This window comes from Canis aureus, chromosome 6 (genome assembly GCF_053574225.1).
Source record: "Canis aureus isolate CA01 chromosome 6, VMU_Caureus_v.1.0, whole genome shotgun sequence".
NCBI lineage: Eukaryota > Metazoa > Chordata > Mammalia > Carnivora > Canidae > Canis > Canis aureus.
In genome coordinates, this window is record NC_135616.1 from 37,583,580 (window position 1) to 37,606,191 (window position 22,612).

Here is a 22,612-nt window from a genome sequence, read left to right on the forward strand (position 1 = left end):
TCTCCCTCTGCCTGTGTCTCTGCCTCTCTCTGTGTGTCTCTCATGAATAAATAAATAAAATCTTTAAAAAAATAAAAGGGGGATAGGCGATGTGAGCCTATTTGGAATAATATACAAACCCCTGGGTCTACAGTTCTGCTTTCCCTAGTTTGTTACTGTCAACCATTCACAGCACTTTCATTACAGCATATTGTCATGCTTGTTCTATCTATCGCTGTCGGTAATTCTTTTAACATCTTATTAATTTATACATTAGTAAAAATTAGTGCCTAATTTAAAAATTAAGCTTTACCATAGGTAGGTGTTGGGAAATGTTGTGCCTACAGGGTGCTACAGTGAGTCTGGGTTTCAGGCATCCACCGTGGGTCTTGGGCCATGTCCCCCATGAATAAGTGGGGAAACACTTAGCAGTAAATGTCATTGCCGTGCAGGAGACCCTACTGCTGTGCTGGTGAGCTGTGGGGACAGAGAAAGCCTTCAGAAATCCCATGGTTAGGTCTCAGTCTTTTAGTGGGGCCTGGCCCAGGGCTGGGACCTTCACAAGCTTTGCAGCTCCTCCTCATACAAGGCACAGGAAAGCCTCGGGGCTGAATTGGGCATCTCTCATCTCCTGGGCTGTCTAGGCCCTGATAAAACCCCAGTCAGATAGGCTCTGGTAAAATATTTACCTTCAAACGGGAAAGGAGAGCACAGAGCTCTAGCTTATTCCAAATGGTTATGATTTTCCTCCTTGCTAGAAGCCCAAGGAGGTTCTTCTGTGATCTTCACCTTGAGAAGCCAACGCAACTCCCAGAGGTAAAACTCAGGGAGGTGCGAAGGCTCCCGGAAGGCCGGGCCCCAGGAGCTTTAGTCACTCGCCTTCTTCACACTGACCCTCTAGCCAAGTCCCCTCCAAGTGCTCCCACCAGGCTCCAGCAGTGGCCTCTGCTCCCATCAGCTGGGATTTCCTGTCTTTCTCTCTCATCTTCAGGACAATGGTTTGCCCTGTGACCTCGATTCTCTGAGGAACCCAAGGAGAGTTGTTGGCTTTCAGTTTTTTCAGCTCTTTTCTTGTTGCAAGAATGGGAACGACAAGGTCCACACTGTTTGCACACTGGACTGGGAACCAGAAGTTCTGTGCTGACGATTTACATACACCTTTCCAACCTCTAAGCTGAGTATTGCTGTCCCCATTACACAGATAGGAAATTGAGGATTTGAGCAGCTCAGTAACACAGGCAGGATGTGCATCTACTATATGCAAATCCAGGACTCGAACCCAAGTCAGCCCAGCTCCCAGGCACCTGTGTTCCACGCTCTATGGGACACTTGTTGTGTCAGCCTCTGGGGCAGGTAAGGGCCTGTGCAACACCATCGATGATCTGGAATGCAGATAGCCGTGAACCCCAGGGCCTGTGCAACACCATCGATGATCTAGAATGCAGATAGCCGTGAACACGAACATCTGCACAGCAAAGTCACCAGGACTGTAATGGGGGCATGGGGACCTCCGTCCAGGGAGCCATGTAGGCTCCAGGTCCCAGCAGCACTGAGGGATTTCCAGAGCCCTGGTTTTACCCTCCTGCCGCTCTGACAGGGACAGCTGTGTAGAGAACACTGACACTTTGAACAAGGGACTTTTTCCAACAATGAGGCTCCCTGGGCCAGTCAAGGCACTTTCAGTGACATCATCTTACTAGACTCTCAAAGAAACCCTGGGGGAAAGACAGATTATTGCACAGAGGCAGTGGAATGACAGACATAGAACTAGAACCCAGGACCCCTGACTCTGCCACTTCCCCATAAAACGCCAAGGGAAGCCTAGGCCATGCAGAGAGAGAGAACCACTATCTAGACCCAATGAGATGGTGACCCCAGAATTCAGACACTAGGGACAAGGCCAATGACTCCAGGGTTATGAGACTTGACTTAAAGAAGCCAGGAAAGGGTGAAAAGCTCTAGAGCTGAGCTTCTCCACAGAGCCTCCCCCACCAAAGAGCAGATAGGATTTCAGACGGCAGGGGCCTAGGAGGGGGATCCCTTGGACTCATGAAGAACGGTCCAGCTGACACTCTTTGGGTTTCCTAATTCCATCTGCCACATTCCCCAGATGGGCTTTCCCATATGGATGCAGGATCCTCAGGCAGCCACCTCCATACAGGCACCTGTGTCCCTTAGAGCATTATCTGCTCCTCACAGTTTGTTCTGAAGGAAATGATATCTTTAGCCTTCCATGTGTTTACTGGGATGACCCAAAGTCATCTGGGTTTCTCCTGCAGCCACTTTTCCGAGAAACAACAAATCTGACACGTGCTTCCTTGAAAGGATCTCTTCATGCTCCTCCCCACCTCCCCAAGGCAGGGCCTGGTTCCTGGTCGCTCCTCTTTCTCACCGATGCCCCAGCCTCTCCATAGGCTCCCATCTCTTCAGTTGCTGCTTCCTCATGGTCACTCCTTGGCTCAGAGGTGTCTGAAGCCTTCTGGGACCAGCAGCAGAGGCTTCAAACCTTTTCTCTACATGCCGATAGATAAAGTAGGCTCCCTTGAGGGAAGCAGAATGAACCCCACTCACTTTGTCACTTCAGGACAGTCTCGGGCCACTGCCAAGAGAGCCTGACAGCTTCCACAGGTGCTTAGGGAATGCCTGGACCCAGGCATTGCCTTTCTGTCACCACCCTCAACAGCCCCCTACAGACTGCCCCCTGGGCCTGAGGACTCCACAGGTCATCCCACTCACAGCGAGACTCTGCTGCTCCCTGGTCAGCACTCCGCTAGCTCCACACCACAGCGGTCCTGCCCTCGGACACTCGGCTTTCCTTCTCCGGGGCATGGGGCCCTCCACTGAGAATAGAGTAAATTACACTTTAGATTGCATTGTCCTTCACTGCCACAAATTTTGCTACTTGTTTCTGAAAATATTTTGAGTTTGACCTCTGGTCTTGACTTCAAGGTCCCTGAGAGCAGGGCTCAGATTCCCTCATCAAATATCCAGAACAACCTGGAAGCAGAGTACCATCTCCATACCGGAGAGACCAGGCCTCGAAGGAGGAGGCCCACTGCACCCTGCAGGGTTTCCTGAACTCTCCATGCCCTTGCCCACACCATGCCCTCTACCTCCCGTTCACTTAGAAAACTCTGGTTCATACCTCAGACATCCACACTCACCTCTGCCATGGAATATTCCACTATTTCAAGTAGAGTCTTTGCCAGGACCCCAGGTTCCAACGGCACCTCCTCTTCTCTGTCTGTCCTTCCACACAGCGACCTGCCTGCGGCCCCCAGACAGGTCAGAAATAGGGGTGCCCGTCCTAGGCCCTCTTCTCCACATACTGTATTTCTCTATTTTAACTGTCTCCACTGCTCACTCTCTTGTTCAAAGCCTGTAATTGGGGTACCTGGGAGGCTCAGTAGGTTAAGTAGCCCACTCTTGATTTCAAGATCTCAAGATCCTGGGGTGAGCTCCATGCTCAGCAAGAAGTCTGCTTCTCCCTCTGCCCCTCCCTGCATTCGAGGGCTCTTTCTCTGAAATAAATACATCTTTTAAAAAAAAAAAAACAAACAAACAAACCTTAATTGAAATTAAGGCTCTGAAAGCCCAAAACTTCTTATCCCAAAAATCTTTTCTTTTTTTTTTTAAGACCTTATGTATTTATTCATGAGAGACACGGAGAGAGAGGCAGATACAGACAGAGGGAGAAGCAGGCTCCCTTTGGGGGACCTGATACAGGACTCAATCCCAGGACGCAAGGATTATGTCCTGAGCTGGAGGCAGATACTCAACCTGAGCCACCCAGGCATCCCTCAAAAATACTTTCTTCAAACAATCGTGTGAAGAAAGCAGATACTTATAGCCAACAACAGAACTGCTCTGATAAAGGAGAGAGACAGAGCCAGAAGTTGAAGGAGGAGGCTCAATCCCAGGACCCTGAGATCATGACCTGCGCCCAAGGCAGGTGCTTCACCAGCTGAGCCACCCAGGTCCCCCAGAAGCTGCATTTAAAGGAGTGTCCTAAAATTAAAATAAAAATAAAAATAAAAATAAAAATAAAAATAAAGGAGTGTCCCAAGGTTGTTTGGTTTACTCTCTCTTGCTTTGCTTTGAGTTGGGCTGGAATTTTTCTTACTGTGTCCTAGAGAAAATCTGAGAACCACTGATTGTAGTCTAAGTTCCCTGGGGGCAGGGACTGGGTTTCCGGAGGCATCATCAATACAGATATGTGGGCAGCTCAGGTGGCTCAGCAGTTTAGCGCCGCCTTCAGCCCAGGGCCTGATCCTGGGGACCCGGGATCGAGTCCCGCATTGGGCTCCCTGCGTAGAGCCTGCTTCTCCCTGTGCCTCTGCCTCTCTCTCTCTCTCTCTCTCTCTCTCTCTCTGTGTGTGTGTCTCTCATGAATAAATAAATACTTTTAGATTTTAAAAAAAAACTTTAAAAATTCATTTAAAAAAATACAGATATGTCCATGACTCTGTCACCTCAGGGACATGCAAAAGAACCAGAGACAAAGGCCATGGGGCTACTTCAAGGGGGCTACTCTCCACTAGGAACAGGCCTCCAGGTTCACCTGCATGCACCCCACCCCCCACCACACGAGCCCCTCTGGACCCCTGACCATACCACGTCCTGCGGGGACCCCTCCCAACCTCCATCCACTCTCTCAGCCTTGCCTGTGATTCTCTTCCCCCCATTCTCTGACTGCTTTACAAACCCTCCTGCTTCACCCAACAGAGTTCCCCTTCTGTCCAGACTCCCCAGGACCCACATCCGTATTTCTCAATTCCCACATTGTACTGAATGCAGGGGTCTCTATCTTATTCTCACTGGTTCCACCGCAGGCAGCTCCCTCCTTAAACCCTCACAACCAGACACAGTACCTGGCACAGATGAGGAGTAATGAATCACAGAGAGAAAAGACCCACGTGAAAGAACTGACCCATGAGTTGGAGGTACTAGGGCCTCCGCGTCAAGATCCATTATCAGATCTCCATGTGGCCCTGGAGAGCCACTCATAGTCTCAGGTCCAGGAACAGCCAGAAATGATGGAGATGAACACATTGTATTCAATACAAGTATGAGGTGATAACAGAATTGCAGGTTGATTTGTTGCTGAGGGAGTAGACTATAGAAGCCCACCAAGGAGGCAACAGATGTACTGAAAACAGCTCTGGGCAACCGTTCTATTTACTATCTTGAATTCTTTGAATGGAAGAACTTTCCCTCCACAAGTGGGCTATTTGGTTATTCTGAAACACAGCTCATAGCAGAGAAGCAGAAGAAATGCTTAATTCCTTCTCTTTAATCACAATTTCCAGAGAAGTGAGTTGAGGACGCTGACGACCACCAATGACATCCTGGCATTCATTAAGGCTGTGTCCCCACCCCCACCCCCCATCATCTGTCTATCCCTTCCTCCTTCCTTTTCTCTCATCCTTAGGAATACATGGATTTTCACATATTCATTTGTCTTTATAAACAGCTGACTCTTTTACCTTATTATATAACCTCATGAGCCCTTGACAGAATTCTTGATTTATGGTTCACCAACATGTCCAAGCTTACCTCATCTATCTTCTGGCCCAGTTTTATACTTTTTAATATTATTTTAGTTGATATACCTTCCATTTCTCTCTGAATTGGGGATAAGGAAAACTTGTGTTAGCAATGACAATGGATTAAATTGTCCTGGAGAGGCCTTCATTCATGAATTAATTACCAATGGGTCTCTGAAGAATTGAAGATCAGCACTAAAACTTGCAGGAATAAATATGAGCAATACTAAAGAAAAATGAGCCTTGAATCAGACAACGGTTGAGGGGAGGGTGTTCACCCTCAGCCTCACCTAGTTCACTCACTGCCCTGGGAGAGTGGCCACAGGACTGCCAGGTCATAAGCCCACTCTTATATCTGCCTCAGTTCCACCCCCAAACTTCCTCAGATTTGGGTTCTGTCCCAGTCATTGTCCCTGGGACTATCTGGCATCTTCTTCCATCCTGGGACCTTACTCCAGCCTTACCAGGAAACTCCTGATCTTCCCCAGAAACACATGAAATCCTGTTTGCCTCCATCAACCCCACTGCTTCCATGATTTCTGTGCCCTATCTCTCTAACTTTTGCTTTTCAAAATAAAACTAGTTTTATATCACTGGTTTAAAAAGTAATGCCTATTCATTGAAAATGAGATCATAAAACATGGTGGCCTAACATAGTTTCAGCATCCAGAGGTATCTCCTTGCAGAGTTATTTTCTATATATTTTCATATGAGAAGCAATTTAACAAAAAAAATCAAGTCACTATACATACAAGCTGCAAGCATATTCTTGATACTATTTCATTTATTTAAAAAATATTTGTGGTACCTGGGTGGCTCAGTCAGTGAAGCATCTGCCTTCGGCTTGGGTCATGGTCTCAGGGTCCTGGGATTGAGTCCCACATAGGTCTGTCTCCCTGCTCAGCAGGGAATCTGCTTCTCCATCTTTTCCTCTGGCTTCCCCTGCTTGTGCACTCTCTTTCTCTCTCTCTCTCTTTCTCTCTCTCTCTCTCCTCTTTCTCTCTCTCTCTCCTCTTTCTCTCTCTCTCTCTCCCAAATGAATAAACAAAATCTCTTTTTTTAAGATTTTATTTATTTATTCATGAGATACACAGAGAGAGGCAGAAACACAGGCAGAGGGAGAAGCAGGCTCCATGCAGGGAGCCCGATGTGGGACTCGATCCCCAAACTGGGATTTGCCCTGAGCCAAAGGCAGACGCTCAACCACTGAGCCACCCAGGGATCCCGAATAAATAAAATCTTAAAAAAAAAAAAAAAAAAAAAAAAAAGCTGGGTTTGAAGCTTAGAAAAAAAGAGCATTCTGACACCTCACTGATGTAAAGTTTATATTTATAGCAAAAGACCCAGAGAAGGGATCCCTGGGTGGCGCAGCGGTTTAGCACCTGCCTTTGGCCCAGGGCGCTATCCTGGAGACCCGGGATCGAATCCCACGTCAGGCTCCCGGTGCATGGAGCCTGCTTCTCCCTCTGCCTGTGTCTCTGCCTCTCTCTCTCACTGTGTGCCTATCATAAATAAATTAAAAAAAAAAAAAAAAAAAAAAGACCCAGAGAACTCCACTTCCACAGAACATTCCAGAGAATGTCAGGCTGAGGATGTCCTCCAAATAGTTTCCTCACTTCTCCCTCATGTTCTCAAACTTGTCGTACTGAAACTCCAGCACAGTTTCAGAAACTGCCTTTAGGAAACCACATCACCTGGATCTAACTCCAGCATCCAGATATAATTTCTTCCTGACGATGAGCCCTGTCTTGCTGCATCACTCACCCAGGTGGAGCCACACTGTAGCTGGGTCAGGATGGCCAGTCGGCCACTGTCCATCAAGTGCCTCCTCTGTGACCATGCCAGGAAGGACTGGGCACAGCAGGCTGGCCAAGGCCATCGGCACCAGGAGCAGTGCTGAGGGAGCAGCCATGCCCACGGTGGGGCAGGTAAGAGTAAGGCAGTATGTCTTGGAGCACCACCTGGTTGAGGTGGCGGTGGGGAAGGGGCAGTGGTCAGACGGTGTGGCTGGACGTGAAGGCGGCAGTAACACCAAGGACCGACTGGCCTCCATGAGCCTTCGCGGGGAAATCTGAACTTCCCGAGCCCTTCCATACCAATAACCTGGTCCCCGTTGACTCACTAGCTCTGTGCAGCTATCATGAAATAAAGTGTCCACTTCCAAGACAAGGAAGGGGGTTGCAGAAATGTTTGCAAGAAAACCACAAGAGCACATGCGTCAGCTGCCCAGGCCAAAGCCCGGGTCACTGCACCGCCCAGCCAGAGAGGAGAGGTGACCCCATGGGGAGAAAAGAACTGGACTAGTTCTCAGGGATGCAGGACCCCCCTCCCTGCACACACACACACACACACACACACATACACTGGTGAAAGCCCACAGGGCAAGTTGTCCCCAAGCAGACTGAGCGAGCATCCTCAAGGACAGGTAGGTAGGAGCAACCTCGGCAGGGACCTGTCTTCTCCAACAGCCTCCTGCCCAGGGGCCAGAAACCAGCCTCACCCTCCTCTGAATCCCTCACCATGAACCCACCTCCCAGACATCCTCCTCCTGAGGATTCCAGCCAAACCAAGAAACCTGAGCCGCCCGCCTCACTCTCATCTGCTACCTACCCCCCTCCCACCGAGGACAAGTGACACCAGCACCAAAAGCTCTGCCAGAGTTGGGACATCCCTGTGGGCAGCCCTGGTCTACCTCACCACCGTATGGTGGGCTCCGCAATTATCCTGATTTTAGAGAGGAGACAACTGTGAAAGAGAGGAAGTGGTGTTCCCAAAAACACATGCCAGGCAAGGCGAGAGCTAGGGCTCACGTCTCCACCTGCACAGCCACAGTTCTGCTGGTGACAGGCCTGTCACTCTGGACACTAAGTTCAGCTGTGCATGTGTTCATTCCACAAACCTAAACTAACAGGGTGCTGTCTCCCTCACTGTGACCTCAAAGCTGAGAACAAGGCTGTTATATGTCTACACAACCACCTTCAAGGCAGGAGGTGACTTGATCCATCCCTCACCTCAAGGGTAGGGAAGGCTGAGGTGCTCAGAGAGACGAGTAAACTGGGATGCTGGCAGGGTGTGTCCTCGTTCCCCACCGCACACCCCATGGAGGGTGAGGGCAGGGTGCTTCCCCTCTCCCTAACCCAGGCGAGAGCCACTCAGAGAGCTCGGGCTGTGTCCTACAGAACTGGCACCCACCAGCAGTGATTCCTGACTCACAGCCAAGACCTACAGGGAAGAAGCGTCCTGCGCAGCAGCAGATGGGGAGAAGTGTCTCCAGGTGTGGCTGCAACCCCAGTAGCCAGGTGGCTGCTCAGGACATGCAGCCACATGTGTACCCCCACAGAAGGGGGATGGCCTACCAGACAGGGTGGCCCCAGTGAAGAGTCTGTGGAGACTTTTGTTGGAAACCAGGGGCAGCTCTGAGAAACCCACAAGAATTACTCCCACCACCCAATGAGGATGCCAAGGCCAGATTATAAATACATTGGGAAGAGAGAACTTTGTGGTCTCACTTTCTCCTCTCACCTGCCTGGAGGGCCAAAGCTCCCATGGAGCAGGAAGGAGGCACCCGTGAAGATGCTGCCCTCACCCAATCCCATGGCAGCTTCCCCAAGACCAGGGGTGGGGGAACCTCTGACTGGGGCTTTTCCCATCTGAAGACGGAAAGGCTATGAGACCAGAAGGATTTCATTCAGGGGTAGAGAAAAACGGTGGCCAAGAAGGGGTTATTGGAGAACACTTGGAGGGGACAGGCTGGTCCACTGCACCTCACAAGTCCCATGCACTCATTGAGCTGATTATAATAGTAAGTGCCTGCATTAAGGCAAGCACCATGTCGGGTAAAGGCACAGAGCACCCTGTGTGCCCACCAGAGCTGGGCCTGCCCACCAACCCCTCAGCAGCAAGAATGAACCCTCACTGTGTTCCTGAAATGATGACTGATGGGTTTGTGGGGCTTTGTGGGACTGCAGTCCCACGTGAAAACCCCACCCCTAGGTCCTGCCTCCAACCCACCACACTCTCCAGGGTGGAAAGGAGTTCATCCCTTCAACAAAGATTCATCAAACACCTATTGTGTAGTAGGCCCTGTGCTCAACAAACATGAGGATGACATGGTCCGTGGCCCTGAATAGCTCACAGTGGGTATCAGGAGAGGGGCTGGAGCTGGAAGTGGTCAGGCTTGCAGAAGGATTGTCACACTCTCATGTGATAAGGACGGGCATAGAGGACTGTGGGAGCTCTTACCTGTGCCTGGGATCCGATATATCATAAAGGATAACCTGAGTGGGCTGCCAGGAAACACAGGGGATTGCATGAACTTGGCAAGATCAGACCACACAAGTGTCTGGTATGTGAGCAGCCCTCCCCTCCTTTCTACTTGCAGAGAGCAGCAAGTCTATCACAAGGGCTCCATTCTCTCTCCCTCTCTCTCTTTTTATAATTTTATTTATTTATTCATGAGAGACACAGAAAGAGAGGCAGAGATATAGGCAGAGAAAGAAGCAGTTTCCCTGCGGGGAGCCCGATGCAGGACTCGATCCCGGAACTCCAGGATCATGCCCTGAGCCAAAGGCAGACACTCAACCACTGAGCCACCCAGGCGTCCCACAGGGGCTCCAAGGGCTCCACTCTGATGACCTCTCCCAAACCTGATCACATCCCACAGGCTCCACCTCTCTAGGTACCATCACATTGGAGATTAGGACTTCAGTATAGGAATGGGGGAGGAGGGAACTGCATTCAATCCATAGTAGAAGCTGGTATGATTTTAAACAAAGACAAATTTGACAGCAATGTAGGAGAACTAAGGCCAAGATGTCTAATTCAACTTTTTCCTTACCCTGTGGGGCTGCAGTCACTAGCATTGTGTGGCACATCCCTAAAGAAGAGCAGAATGCTCTGGTTTCTGCTCCAGCCAGCCAGTGTCCAAAGATCTGGCCATCTGCCAGGCTGTCCATGGCAATCATGCTACCTCAGGCCTCTCAGGGCACTCCCAGGGGACAGATGGCACTGAGCGGAGCAGCCAAAGGACTGGCAACGAGACCATCACCAGGTTGCTCAGAGCCTCTCTCCCGTGGAAGCGCCTGGGTTCCAGGCCCCAGTGCAGCCTGATCCCCCAGGTCACTCATTCCCAACCCTGTGCTCTAACCCTTGAATGGGAGCACAGAAGGAGGAGTGCGTACAATTTTTCCCCAAACTGGGGACAAAGGATGGGGAAACACACACACACAAACATATGCACATGCACACACACAGTTTGTTTTAGAGGCTTTTCCCAGTTTCTTGGAGAAGTTTTACTTACCAAAGTCAGTAATTTCCTGATCGAGCTCTGGATCACACATTTGTGTGTTCCTAAACTAAAGCTGTGGCTCTGAGCTGTGCATAAGGACACTTCTCAGAACATACAATAATAAACTGGAGCTGGACTTATGCCACAGAACTGACTTTTTCTGGTAATGACTCATACTCTTGAGACTAACTCCCAAGTAAACACTGTGTTTATGAGAATATTTATTTACGCCCACGTAATCTGTGACTGGTTGGAGAAATGGACACCCAGAAATGATCTAGATGTCTGAAATAAAGGGACGTCAACAGGAAGGAGCTGTGTGCTGTCACTGAAAAGGTAATTATACACTTAGGAAGATTTGGTAAGAAAACAGAAATATTTGTTTATCTTTGCGGGGGATGCATTAAGGAATTTGACCCATTTCTGGAGGCAGTTTGCTCAGGGCAGACTGTAAACATCTTCCCTCCCCCAAGAGACTGAGAGTGGATGCAGGCATCTTGCTTAGTTGGGAATGTGACTGTTGCTTGTTTTAGGGAATAAATGATTACAATGACTGTTTTCTGTATTTCAGAATTCTGCTATATTGTACAATTTTTAGGGATCAAACATTAGCATCTTTGTTGGTATAGCAATGCTACTTCAGTATTTTTTAAAGTCTGAAATTTTAATCCTTTATATATTGAGATGTTCCTAAGAATTATAGATGATATTAAAACTTCAAATCAGGGGATCCCTGGGTGGCTCCGCCATTTGGCGCCTGCCTTTGGCCCAGGGCACGATCCTGGAGACCCGGGATTGAGTCCCGCGTCGGGCTCCCAGCATGGAGCCTGCTTCTCCCTCTGCCTGTGTCTCTGCCTCTCTCTCTGTGTCTATCATGAATAAATAAATGAGATCTTTAAAAAAAATAAATAAATAAAATAAAAATTAAAAAAAATAAAACTTCAAATCAAAGATCACTCTATTAGAAAGCATTCTTCTACACCTTCATAATCTATAAGAGGAGAAAGAAAATGCCAATCAACAAGCAAAGTCCCCACCTCAAGAATTATTCTTATCTCTGAGCAGGTGATGATGGATGGACATTTCAGCGCTGAAACTAATACTAGTTACTCTGAATTGGAATCTCTATCCATAAATGAAGTAATTAAGGGAGACAAAGCAAATAGATATTTTTCAATACAGAAACTATATAGCTTATGATTAACAACAGACTACATGCCTCGAAAAAAATTCAAAAGCATCTCATTGATCAAACAAGAAATGGGATTATGTGGGACACCTCGGCAGTTCAGCGGTTGAGCATCTGCCTTCGACTCAGGTCTTGATCCTGGGATCTGGGATCGAGTCCCACATCAGGCTTCCCGCATGAAGCCTGCTTCTCCCGCTGCCTGTGTCTCTGCCTCTCTCTGTGTCTCTCATGAATAAATAAATAAAATCTTAAAAAAAAAAAAAAAAAGAAAAGAAATGGGATTATGTGAAGATGGTGTCAGCCACCCCCACCTGTTGACCTGAGTGTAGAATCAGTGTTTCCAGCAGCAGAGGACACACCACAGCCCAAAAACAGCTCCAGTGATGAAGATGGTGCTTTCTTTAAGATATCATTTCACCTTCACTTTCAAAGTTAATTTTCTTTATTTTTGTAAAGCATTTACTTTTTGTATGATTTTTATTAATTTGATCAATTTATTTTTTTAAGATTTCATTTATTTATCTGAGAGAGAGAAAGAAAGAGAGAGAGCACAAGCAGGGGGAGGGGCAGAGGGAGAAGCAGACTCCTCATTGACCAGGGAGCCCAACCTGGGGCTTGGTCCCAGGACCCCAGGATCATGACCTGAGCTGAAGGCAGATGCTTCACAGACTGAGCCACCCAGGGACTAATTTTATATACTTATTTGGATCAGAATAGTAATGGTTCAGTGGTTGAGCATCTGCCTTGCCTCAGGTCATGATCTCAGGATCCTGAGATCGAGCCCCCATGTTGGCCTCCTTGCTCAGTGGGAAACCTGTTTCTCCCTCTCCCTCTGCTGCTCCCCCTGCTTGTGCTCTCTCTCTTTCTCTCTCTCTCTCTCCCTCTCTCGTCAAATAAATGGGTAAAACCTTAAGAAAAAAAAAGGGAAAGGAAGGAAAAGAAAGAAAGAAAAGAAAGAAAGAAAGAAAGAAAGAAAGAAAGAAAGAAAGAAAGAAAGAAAGAAAAAGAAAGAAAGAATGAACACAGAGACCAGACAGTGATTCCACTTGGAGGGAAGGAGATAGGATGGGGAAGGCCATCCAAGAGGTTGAAAGGTAAAGGTAACAGTCAAGGGTTTTGTGCCATGATTCTTACATCTTAGATGTGTTCTACAAATCATTTCGTATACTCTCAATATGTAATTAAGACATGTAGAAAAAAAGATGAAGAAAGAATGGCCAAACTATGTCATGATAAGATGCACACTAGGGGCACCTGGCTGGCTTAGTTGGAACAGTACGCAACTCTTGTCCTCTGGGTCGTGCATTTGAGCCCCCTGTGGGGGATAGAGATGGCTTAAATAAAGAAAAAAAAATTTTTTTTAAAGGCACACTTGTGCACTGACGAGGGGCTGGGGAAGGCCCAGCTCTGATCCCATGCCCAAGTAGAGGCTCTTACCTCCCTTTTCACTCAAATGGGGCTGATAACCCATAGCACATGCAGGTCTTCTGAGGATTACAAAAGACAATGGATGTTAAAGTGTCTGGTAAAAACAAAAGTGCTACACCAAAGTAAGGTGGCCTTATTCTTACTAATTCCAGATTTGCTGGGCAAGGAACAGAGAGCTCCATTCTGTGACTCAGTCCTCTCCCCTTCCTGGGCCCACCCCAGCTCACAAACACAGCAGCTTCATGCAGGGCCATGAGGTAGAAGAATTAACATCAATTATACACAGCAAACGGGAAAGGACCCTGAGCTAGGTGAATGAGGTCACACTGCCACTTCCACTGTCCCACCCATGGGTGACCTAGACTCCCATCAGAACCTCTCCCCTTGGGCAGCTCCGGTGGCTCAGCAGTTTAGCGCCACCTTCAGCCCAGGGTGTGATCCTGGTGACCCGGTTCGAGTCCCACATCGGGGTCCCTGCATGGAGCCTGTTTCTCCCTCTACCTGTGTCTCTGCCTCTCTCTCTCTCTCTCTGTGCCTCTCATGAATAAATAAATAAAATATTAAAAAAAAAAAGGAACCTCTCCCCTCCTGTTAGCCCAGACCGCTTCACAGAGTGAGCTCCAAGCGTTCACTTCAACTTTACATCAGAGTCAAATACAATAAAAATGAATAGTTCATGCATCCACTACCCCTAAGAACATGACTGCACCCACCAGATAGCATTGGAAATGTTGCTTCCTCCCACCACCATCACCTCCAAAACAAAACCTTTAAAATCATACCCTGGGCTGCCTAGCTGGCCCAGTCAGTAGAGCATAGGACTCTCGGTCTTGGGATCGTGAGTTTGAGACCCACATTGTATGTATGGATAATTGAAAAATAAAATCTTTTAAAAATTGTCATACTCCCAAAGCAAACAAAAAGATTTGCTATTTATTCAGGGTTTGTTTTCATTTTTAAATCCTCTTTCCCATTCCCTCCACTACTGTGGAGAAGCAGAAGCCAAAGAATAATCCTGTTTATTCAGCAGGCGGACTGTGCATGTTTGTAGTCTCACTTCAGCCTCTTGGTCCTCCAGCCAGCAGAGCGCCCCAGAAACACAGGGCTGAGCCTGGCCAGAGCAGCTCCTCCCTGGGGAGGGGTCTTTACCTGCTGAGACAGCTCCCCCTCTCACTTTGCACCAAGGTCTTTTCACCCCTAAAAGAGGGGAAGAGGTTCAAATTCTGACTTTGCAAACGGCCTTCCTTTCACTGACTCACTCACACAGGTGCCTCGTAGACAAAGTTGAGTTGTTTATGTAGGAATCGATGCTGGAGCCGCTGACATCCCCTGGGTGGCCAGATACTGTCTCCCTCTTCATGAGAGGAACTCCCTGAGCACCAGAGCTGTGGCAGCTTCCATCCCCCAGGCTCCTCCCCTGGGGTTCAAGAGAACCCATACCGGTATCCCCAGCACCCTGCTGTCTGCCCACAGGATGGTGAGGGTGAACGCCCCATGCTCCAGGGGCCACCCCCACAGGCAGGGAGGGTACTTTTCCAGATGGAGTTGGAAGGACCCCGCCAAGGCTGAGATGAGGCTTTTCAGCCTGTGGGGGCTGAGTCCCTGGCTGGTGATTCTGACTCCCTGAGGGGCAGGAGGGGTTACTAGAGGACTTGTTGCCCTTTCTCCCCATCGTAGCCCATTGCCCTTTCTCCCCTGTTCACTCATTGTAGCCCGTACAGAAGGACGACAATTCCACCAAGTTGGGCCCCCAGGAAGTGGGGGAGGAAGAGGGGAAGGAGGATGTGGTCTCCCTCCGAGGTGCCCAGAACTTACAGAGGAACTTGTCTGGCTCCGACTAGGCCTGGAGGGCAGAGAACAGTGACAAATGCCCCATTGCCCTGAGATACAGTTTACCCCCACACCCCATGCCCTGAAACCACAAATGCAAACAATGGATTCACACAATAATTCAATTAGTCATCCTCCCTGATAGGGGCTGAGAGCCAGGCTTGGTTCCCATGAAATGACTGGGGTGATTCATTCTGAGGCTACAGGGATGGGCTCACTGAATACTGATCCAGAGGCCAGAAGCCGTGGCTAGCCTGCCCCCCCATCCCAAGCACCCCCTGCAGCTGCCAGCTAGTCAGACCTCCACCCCCAATGCAAAGAACACTTACACACTGAATACGGAGACAGTAGGCCCCCCCTTCAACTGGGTGGTGGGCAGCTGCCATGGACGCAGCCATCCAGTGTCCCGGGTGGCCTCTCCAGCCAGGCTCTGGGCCTGCCAGATGCGGCCTCTCTGCCTGCGCTTCACTGCGGCACAGCTAGGGCCAAACAGGCAACTCGATCGTCTTCAGGGGTTCAGGGCCCCGGCTAGCCACGCAGGGGAACAGGCAGAAGGAAATGTAAAAAACCCTTGTTATCTGCAGTGCCTTGAGGCCAGCAGAGCAGAACCTTCCTCTAGGAAGCTCCCGGCTGTCTCAATGCCCTGCTAGAGGGAAAAACAGCCTTAGCTGGACAAAAACAATGCCCCCAGGATCCTGTGAATCTACTTTAGCTGATAAAGATCCTTCTGGAACTTCTCTTTACTTCCCCCAACCTCAATAATCAATTGCACTGTCCCGTCACTGTGCATTAACAAAACCACCTTTTTGCACCAAAGAAATCTCAAGAATTCTTTCTTGGCTCCAGACCTCGCCAACCTCACCAACATCCCAAAAGTACAGCACCCGGACTTTCTCTGCCCCAATCTAGACCCATCAGAGCCAGGTTCAGGCACCATTTCCTTCTCCACTCCCATCCCAGAAACCTCTTTCCTGGGAACCACGTGAGCCTTCGCCCAGAGTAGGACTCTTTTCGAATCCATGTAAAGGCATCTTATGACCTAGCAGTGGCCTCATCAGGGTGGCCCCAAGTGTGGGGCCTTGCAAGTCACCCCCAGAGGTGACTGTGAGCAAACTCTGATGGCTGGTGCAGCAACCAAGCAGAGCAGGACATAAATCACTAGGCTACCAGGACACAGAGGAAGACTTGACCAAAGAAAGGTATTTATTGAACAGTTACCCAGCACTGGATCTGAATTAGGCAGGCCCGATGGAGGGTGGTGTCTCCACCTTCCTGCTGTATGCTCAGCCCTTGAGGGCATCATTATAGATCAGAGCCAAGGCCCCCAGGAAGGTGACGTACTCCTGGAAGTTCACCACCTGGTCCTTGTTTCGGTCCAGGTCGTCCATCAGCTTTGCAATGTCAGCATCCTGCAGCTTCTAACGGGACAGAATGGGAAATCCAGACTCAATGTGAGGAGAGCCTGAGGTTCTCTTCCTCTCCTCCTCCAGGCAGCCCTCACTCATGCAAGTAGCTCTGCACTCTCCCTGTCACCAAAGATGCGAGTCCACCTTGGGCTGGTTCTCCACACCTGCTCCTCACTGGGGGCAGGTACCAGGCTGAGAGTATCGAGTATCGGGAAGTGACCAACGGTCTCAGTAAACGATGTGGGCTGGGTCCCCAGAACGTAGTAACTGTGAGTCAGATGCACCTGGCACCTCTCCCTCTCCTCACCCTGCTTCTAGGGCCTAGGGGAGACTTAACTCACCGGGCCAATGGTCAGCTCCTTCTGGATCAGCTCCTTCAGCTCCTTCTTGCTCAGAGTGTTCTTGTCGCCTTCCTTGCCCGAGTACTTATGGAAGATGGCCACGAGGAGGCCAATGGCCTGATCCAGGGGGCACGCCATGGCTGGGCACTGGGCTGGGAGCTGCGGGTGCAGAGGCTGCTCAGTGCCAGAGGCCCCCCTCCCCGCCCACCCACATTCCCCAACAGCTGTGTCGCCGGGGTCCCCATCAGGAGTCAGCCCAGGGCTTGAGGGGAGGGAGAGGCGCTCCTGGAGGCCCGCAGGAGGGAGGTGGCCAAGGAACCAGCCGGACGGCAGCGAGAGCGGCCCGGGAGCAGCTGGGGAGCCTGAGGGGAGCCGCACACGCCCCGGCAGCCCGGGGCCCCTGGGGCCGGGGTGGGCGCCTGCTGGGCGCGCAGGGACTCACCGCTCGGCCGGGAGAGCGTCCAGGGACCGACGGGCGGTGGCCTGCGCGCCTTTTAGCGGCCGGGAGCGAGGGCAGGCGGCCGGAGCCCACTCCTCCCGCCCCCAGGCCCCCAACCCCGCCCTGCCCCCCCTCGCCGATGTCCCCCCCAGCCCCGCCCCCGGCCCCTCCCGCGCCCCCACCCAAGCCCGCAGGGCGCCCGCGTCTACAGGACACACCCCGGGGCGGGCCGGGGCGGGGGGGGGGGGGGGGGGGCAGCCCTCCGCGCCTCCCGCTCGGGGCTGTTCCGGGTTCCGCGTTCCCAGGGTGGAGCGGGGATCGCAGGCGAGACCGCTGCAGGTCCGTGACACCGAGGTCCCGGCCAACACCACAGCCCACGGGGGGGCGGGGGGCGGGGGTCCCCAGAGGGTGTCGGGGTCAACCCTAGCTGAAGGAGAGGGAGCAGCCAGGTCTATAGGATATGATTCAAAGGGCATCTACAGCACCCACCCCTCAACAGAAGCAAGTTCCTGCCCACACCCCACAGCCCTCCGTCCCCGCCTGCAACCCCACCCTCACCCCCATAGCCCTTCCTCCGCGCCGCCCGCACCCCCACAGCCCAGCCTGGAATCCCACCTGCAAGCCTCTTGCGGGGCAGCACTTGCTGACCAGCCCTGGCCTTACTTAGCTGCTCTCCAGTGAAAGGATTTTCACAGCGGGGAGTGGAGACAACAGAAAGCACAGATGATGGGGTGGGGTGGGGTGGGGTGGGGTGGGGTGGGGTGGGGTGGGGTGGGCTTGCTGGGGGAAGCTGGCATGGGGTAGCCTCAGGCTGGCTTGTCCACCACTACCCTCAGGACCCTCCCCAGTACCTGTACTCCTCAAAGCACTTCCTCTTAGCTTTCTCTGAAAGGCAAGTGAAAGCCTGCCCAAACTTCCCCATCTCCCTGAAGGGCAGAACTAAGCCCAGGAAGCCGGCTGGCATCCACACTGGGAAGGGCAGGAGGTAGGTGACCCTAATGCCCGGAGACTCAGCTCAGGGAGAAGTCCTGCCTCGCCCGACCCACCCCCAGCCAAGGTGTCCAAGACATCTGCAAAACCAGCCAGGAATGGAAAAATCTTTATTTCTTCTGCTGGAAGGGAAGGCAGAAGCAGGGTCCGTCCAGAAGGGAGAGCAGGGCCAGGGGCCAGGGAGTGTCTGGGAGACAGCTGAAGAGGCCAGGGGCAAGGGGCTGAGCCCTGGTCATTTATCTTCCTCCAGGAAGAAGTCGTTGTAGGCCATGCACAGTGTGGTCAGGAACACCGTGTACTCCTTGAAGTCGATCTCCTGGTCACTGTTCTTGTCCAAGGTCCTCATCAGATCATCGATGCCGCTCTCTTTCATCTTCTTCAAGAGCACAGGGAGAGGGACAGGTCAGCCACCCCATTCAGCCCTGCCCCCCAGTGCACGGTGCCACCCACCCCTGGGAGGATAGCCTCAGGGTGACCCTCGGCTAGGTCAGCAACACTGAACGTCTCAACCCCCACAGTGTCCCCAGCCCACACCCAGCACAAGGCCTGGCACCATGTGGTGACCTGACTCTTAGTCTGAGCAAATATCCAGAGGAAAGCTGGTCCACCCTCCCCTTTCCTCAGCACTTCCCATCATCCAAAGAAAGAATCATCTGGATTTTATATAATGTCTAACAGAAATGCTTTGGTGACTATGTGGCACTGAGCATGATCCAGACTTCTGTCCCCACAGTGGGTAGCTGAGAACTGACCCCGACAACACTCCAGGAGAGCAATGTTGGGGCCTAGCAGCCACTGCCACCTCCCTTTCTGGGGGGCACAGCCATATGGAGATGAATCCCTGGCTCAGCCACACTCCGTCTGTCCCCTGCTCTCCCAGTCCTGCTCCACTAGGAGGATGGAGACAGGGCCCTTGGGTGGGACAGGAAGACAGACAGACACGTTCTGCCCTCCTCTCTTTACTGCCCTCAGCTCCCACTTTTCCACAGGAGACGGGCGTCAGGACAGATGGAGATGGAAACAACATCTCTGTGCCGTGGTCCTTGCCCCCAGACTGGGCTCCTGTTAAACTCAGGCCTACCCCAGGGCCTCTGTCCCCCATAATTAACCCCTAGGGGACCCGCGGCCCCTCCCCTCGCCCTCATTAACTCCAGAATGCAGGGAGCCTGGCAGGCAAGCCAGAGGGCAGGCCTGGTGAGACCCACACCTGCTCCAGTGCCCAAAGGAAGGCTCTCTCTCTGAGGAGGCCACCAAGGTTGACCATGTGACTGGAGAGGCCTCAAGACTGGATTTTCAGGGGAAAAGGAAGGACTCAGCCTCTTACTTGGTGAGTGTCCTTAGACAAGCTAGATAATGTTTCTGAGCCTCTATTTTTTTTTTTTTTTTTACCCATAAAAATAATATAACTTCCTCATAGGCCCTCCCCTCCGTCGGCCGCCTCCCAGCTTCTCCATCTGGCAAGAAGCAATCTGTTTCCTTCCAACCTTGTGTTCCACTCCAGCAGAATGATCCTTTTTGTTCCCATGTCAGTGCCAGCCCTTGCTCGAGCTGGGTGCCCTGGTGCCTCACGCCCCATGGCTCCTCACACAGGCTCTCCCATGGCTGATGGGCTCCTTGACCGCTAACCCCTCACACAGGCTATAATTCAGCCTCTGACACTGCCCTCCCTCCTTCTCAGTGAAACCCAGTTCCTCCCACACACACAGAGGTCTTGCATCTGTTGGCCCAAGATTGGCACCTTCTTCACCACAGGGGTTCCCTTTGGCCACCCTTCTCCTGGCTGAGACTAGAGCACTCAGAGAATGGGTGTGGGTCCTTTCGGCTGGGTCTCTACAGATGCAGAACTGAGGCTTCCTCCCTCGCAGGAGGGGAGCCCCTGACAGTGGAATGTAATTCCACTTTTTTCCTCCTCCCCCATGCTGTGCACAGGGAGAACTCAGGTCTTCGGCTGCAGGTGACAGTCACCTACCTCTCCAAGACACAACTCCTTCTTGATCAGCTCCTTTAGTTCCTTCCTGCTCAGGGTCAGTTTGCTGCCTTCTCTCCCAGAATATTTATGGAAAGTGCTGACCATAGTGGTCAGGGCCTTCTCAAGAGGAGTCTCCATCAGTGGGTGCCTCTGGAGGGTGAAGGGAGAGAGAAGGATTACCTCCCCGGGAAGCCAGACCTTCTGCTTTCCCCATCACTAGCCCAGCCCTGAGGCTCTCTCTCAAGGACCAGAAACTAGAACCCAGGTTGAAACAGAACTTACCAACAAGTGGACTCAAATGTCCCAGAACAGGTTGTATAGTAAGACCTGAAGCAAATGTGGAGCAGCTAGAGCCTTGAGACCAGCCAGCCCCAAAGGAGCTGCATGCTCCAAAAATGCTGGAAAGGGCTCTAGGTGCAGATGACAAGAGGACCTCCCCAAAAGATGAACTGGTGGTAAGGGCCCCTGGCCCCCCGAGCATGGGCACTCATTTCCTAAGCACCCTCCTTTGCCCCGGTGCCTGAATCACTGGATGACAGAGTGTGTCCTCTTGTACAAGGGGAGGACCAGGCAAAGAGAGAGTCCAGGGCTTGGAGGGGGCTGGGGTTGGAACTGGGAGATATGGTCTCAGCAGGAAACAGGGGAGAGGTTACTGGACTTGTCCAGCTGGTCTCCATCTCTGGCCCAGAGAAGTGCACACACGACTGGCACCAAGTGGGTTGGGCGCATGGAAATCTCCGGAATCTGAGATTGGACCCAAAGATTGGGTTGGATGTGGTCCTCCTCGTCCATCAACACAGCCACATCCACCCAATCCATATCCATCCACCATGGAAGGCAGACTCAGACTCAAAAACCACTCCCTCTTTGGAAGGGACTATACCTCCGACACATGGGGGTTCCAGGTTAATCTGTGTGGAGTCAGAGCAAGGAGGAAAGAGCAGCTGGTTCCCTCCCTCAGCCTGAAGCCCACCTAGTGATTCTTGAACTGGATCCATCAGTGACCTCTCAGCACCCCAAAACCTCAGCTTAGCCTCCCCCAGGAGACTCAGCCAGGATCACAGGGAAGGAAGGGCTTCCGGACATCTGCAACAGAGCCCCTTCTCAAGAAATTCTGAGAAGCACAGCTTCACACTTGGCCGTCCTTTCTGAGCAAGTGCCCACTCATCATGCCTGGCCTTCCTTGGTGGAGGTCCCCAAGCCTTGTCATCACCCACTTGCCCCACCACAGAGAGGAGCCAGGAGGTGAGAAGGAAGGACTCACCTGGGAAGGAGCCAGCAGACAGAGCACACAGCAGAAACACACTCCCTTCCACACTCCCTGCCTTTGTTTCCTTGCTCTAATCCCCAGGAAACCAGGGCAGGGAAAGAGCCAATGAGAACGGGTGGGGACCCGAGGAGCCCCCCCCCCGCCCCCCCCCCCCCCCGCCAGAGCCTCCTGGGATGGGGCTGAGGAAAAACCCCTCTGCCAGTCTTGCCTCCCTCCTTTCCCAAGGGGAAGGGACACCTAGAGTTCATTGTGCCACACACAGCTTCGGGGCCAACCAAAAACCAGCACTCAATCTGTTGGGACAAGGGGATGGAAAAGAAACCAGCTGCTCTGGAAACACGACCCAGGAGTGTGGGCCAAATATAGGGACTGTGCTCATGCCCGAGGCCACTGTCCACACCAAGAGCAAAGCAAGCTCACCTGGAGATGGAAATCCATGAGGGAAGATGTATCCTGCCAAGGGCACTGTCAAGGTCATTAGTGAGGATAGAGCCTATGGTGTTTGCAGAGTTTTTAAATAAATGATTTCTCTCAGCCTCAGTGGTCTTCATGGGAAAGATTTGTCAGAATTGGAATGAAAGCCTAGGATCAGGGTCCGGGGAAGGCACACAGAATGGGGAGGCCAAGCGATGCGGTGGGGGTGGGTTGGAAGCAGGTTCAGGGTGTGTGAAGGAAGGGGACAGGGTCAGGACGAGTCCCCTGAATCCCAGGAAACACATAGCTCTACCACCAACCAGTTCAGGTCTGAGAACAGAGCCAACTTGGGGTTTGCTGTGGTGCCATGGCCCCACCTGGCCTGTCTGGGCTCTCCCTGCCCCGCTGTGCTCTGTGTCTCACCCCCACACACCCCCCACACCCCCGCCCCTGCAGGGCTGCAGAGGCAACAGGGACTGGTTGCCCAGCAACAGGACTTTCCAAGGCAGAGTGCTGCAGGCCCA

General features: G+C 51.7%; 3 protein-coding genes across 5 annotated transcripts in view; all 3 read right to left on the reverse strand.

Annotated features, from left to right (window-relative positions):
* The window catches only part of LOC144315733 (protein S100-A15A-like), a 34,349-nt gene extending 18,051 nt beyond the window's left edge, over positions 1 to 16,298 (reverse strand). The window contains exons 1-2 of one of the 2 annotated variants that reach the window (XM_077900703.1): positions 3,144 to 3,248; positions 2,716 to 2,819 (exon numbers count right to left, since the gene is read on the reverse strand). The gene's annotated coding sequence lies outside the window, so the exon portion shown is untranslated. Of the gene's footprint in view, positions 1 to 2,715; positions 2,820 to 3,143; positions 3,249 to 15,588 lie in introns of those variants that run through there. The other variant, XM_077900704.1, reaches the window with a different exon arrangement.
* Positions 16,299 to 16,439: 141 nt separating this feature from the next.
* S100A6 (S100 calcium binding protein A6) lies at positions 16,440 to 17,605 on the reverse strand. Its single transcript, XM_077900708.1, has 3 exons — positions 17,449 to 17,605; positions 17,007 to 17,165; positions 16,440 to 16,677 (listed from the first exon to the last, which is right to left on the reverse strand). Exons 2-3 carry the CDS (start codon positions 17,142 to 17,144, stop codon positions 16,543 to 16,545), a joined length of 273 nt encoding a protein of 90 aa, XP_077756834.1. The 5' UTR covers positions 17,145 to 17,165; positions 17,449 to 17,605; the 3' UTR covers positions 16,440 to 16,542.
* A 923-nt stretch (positions 17,606 to 18,528) lies between these two features.
* Positions 18,529 to 22,466, reverse strand: S100A5 (S100 calcium binding protein A5). 2 transcript variants are annotated; one of them, XM_077900711.1, is made up of 3 exons: positions 22,095 to 22,466; positions 20,405 to 20,554; positions 18,529 to 18,811 (listed from the first exon to the last, which is right to left on the reverse strand). In XM_077900711.1, exons 1-3 carry the CDS (start codon positions 22,110 to 22,112, stop codon positions 18,668 to 18,670), a joined length of 312 nt encoding a protein of 103 aa, XP_077756837.1. In that variant the 5' UTR covers positions 22,113 to 22,466; the 3' UTR covers positions 18,529 to 18,667. The 2 variants fall into 2 exon arrangements, with proteins under 2 accessions (XP_077756837.1, XP_077756838.1); XM_077900712.1 differs by lacking the exon at positions 22,095 to 22,466 and adding an exon at positions 21,669 to 21,824.
* Between the last annotated feature and the right edge of the window lie 146 nt (positions 22,467 to 22,612).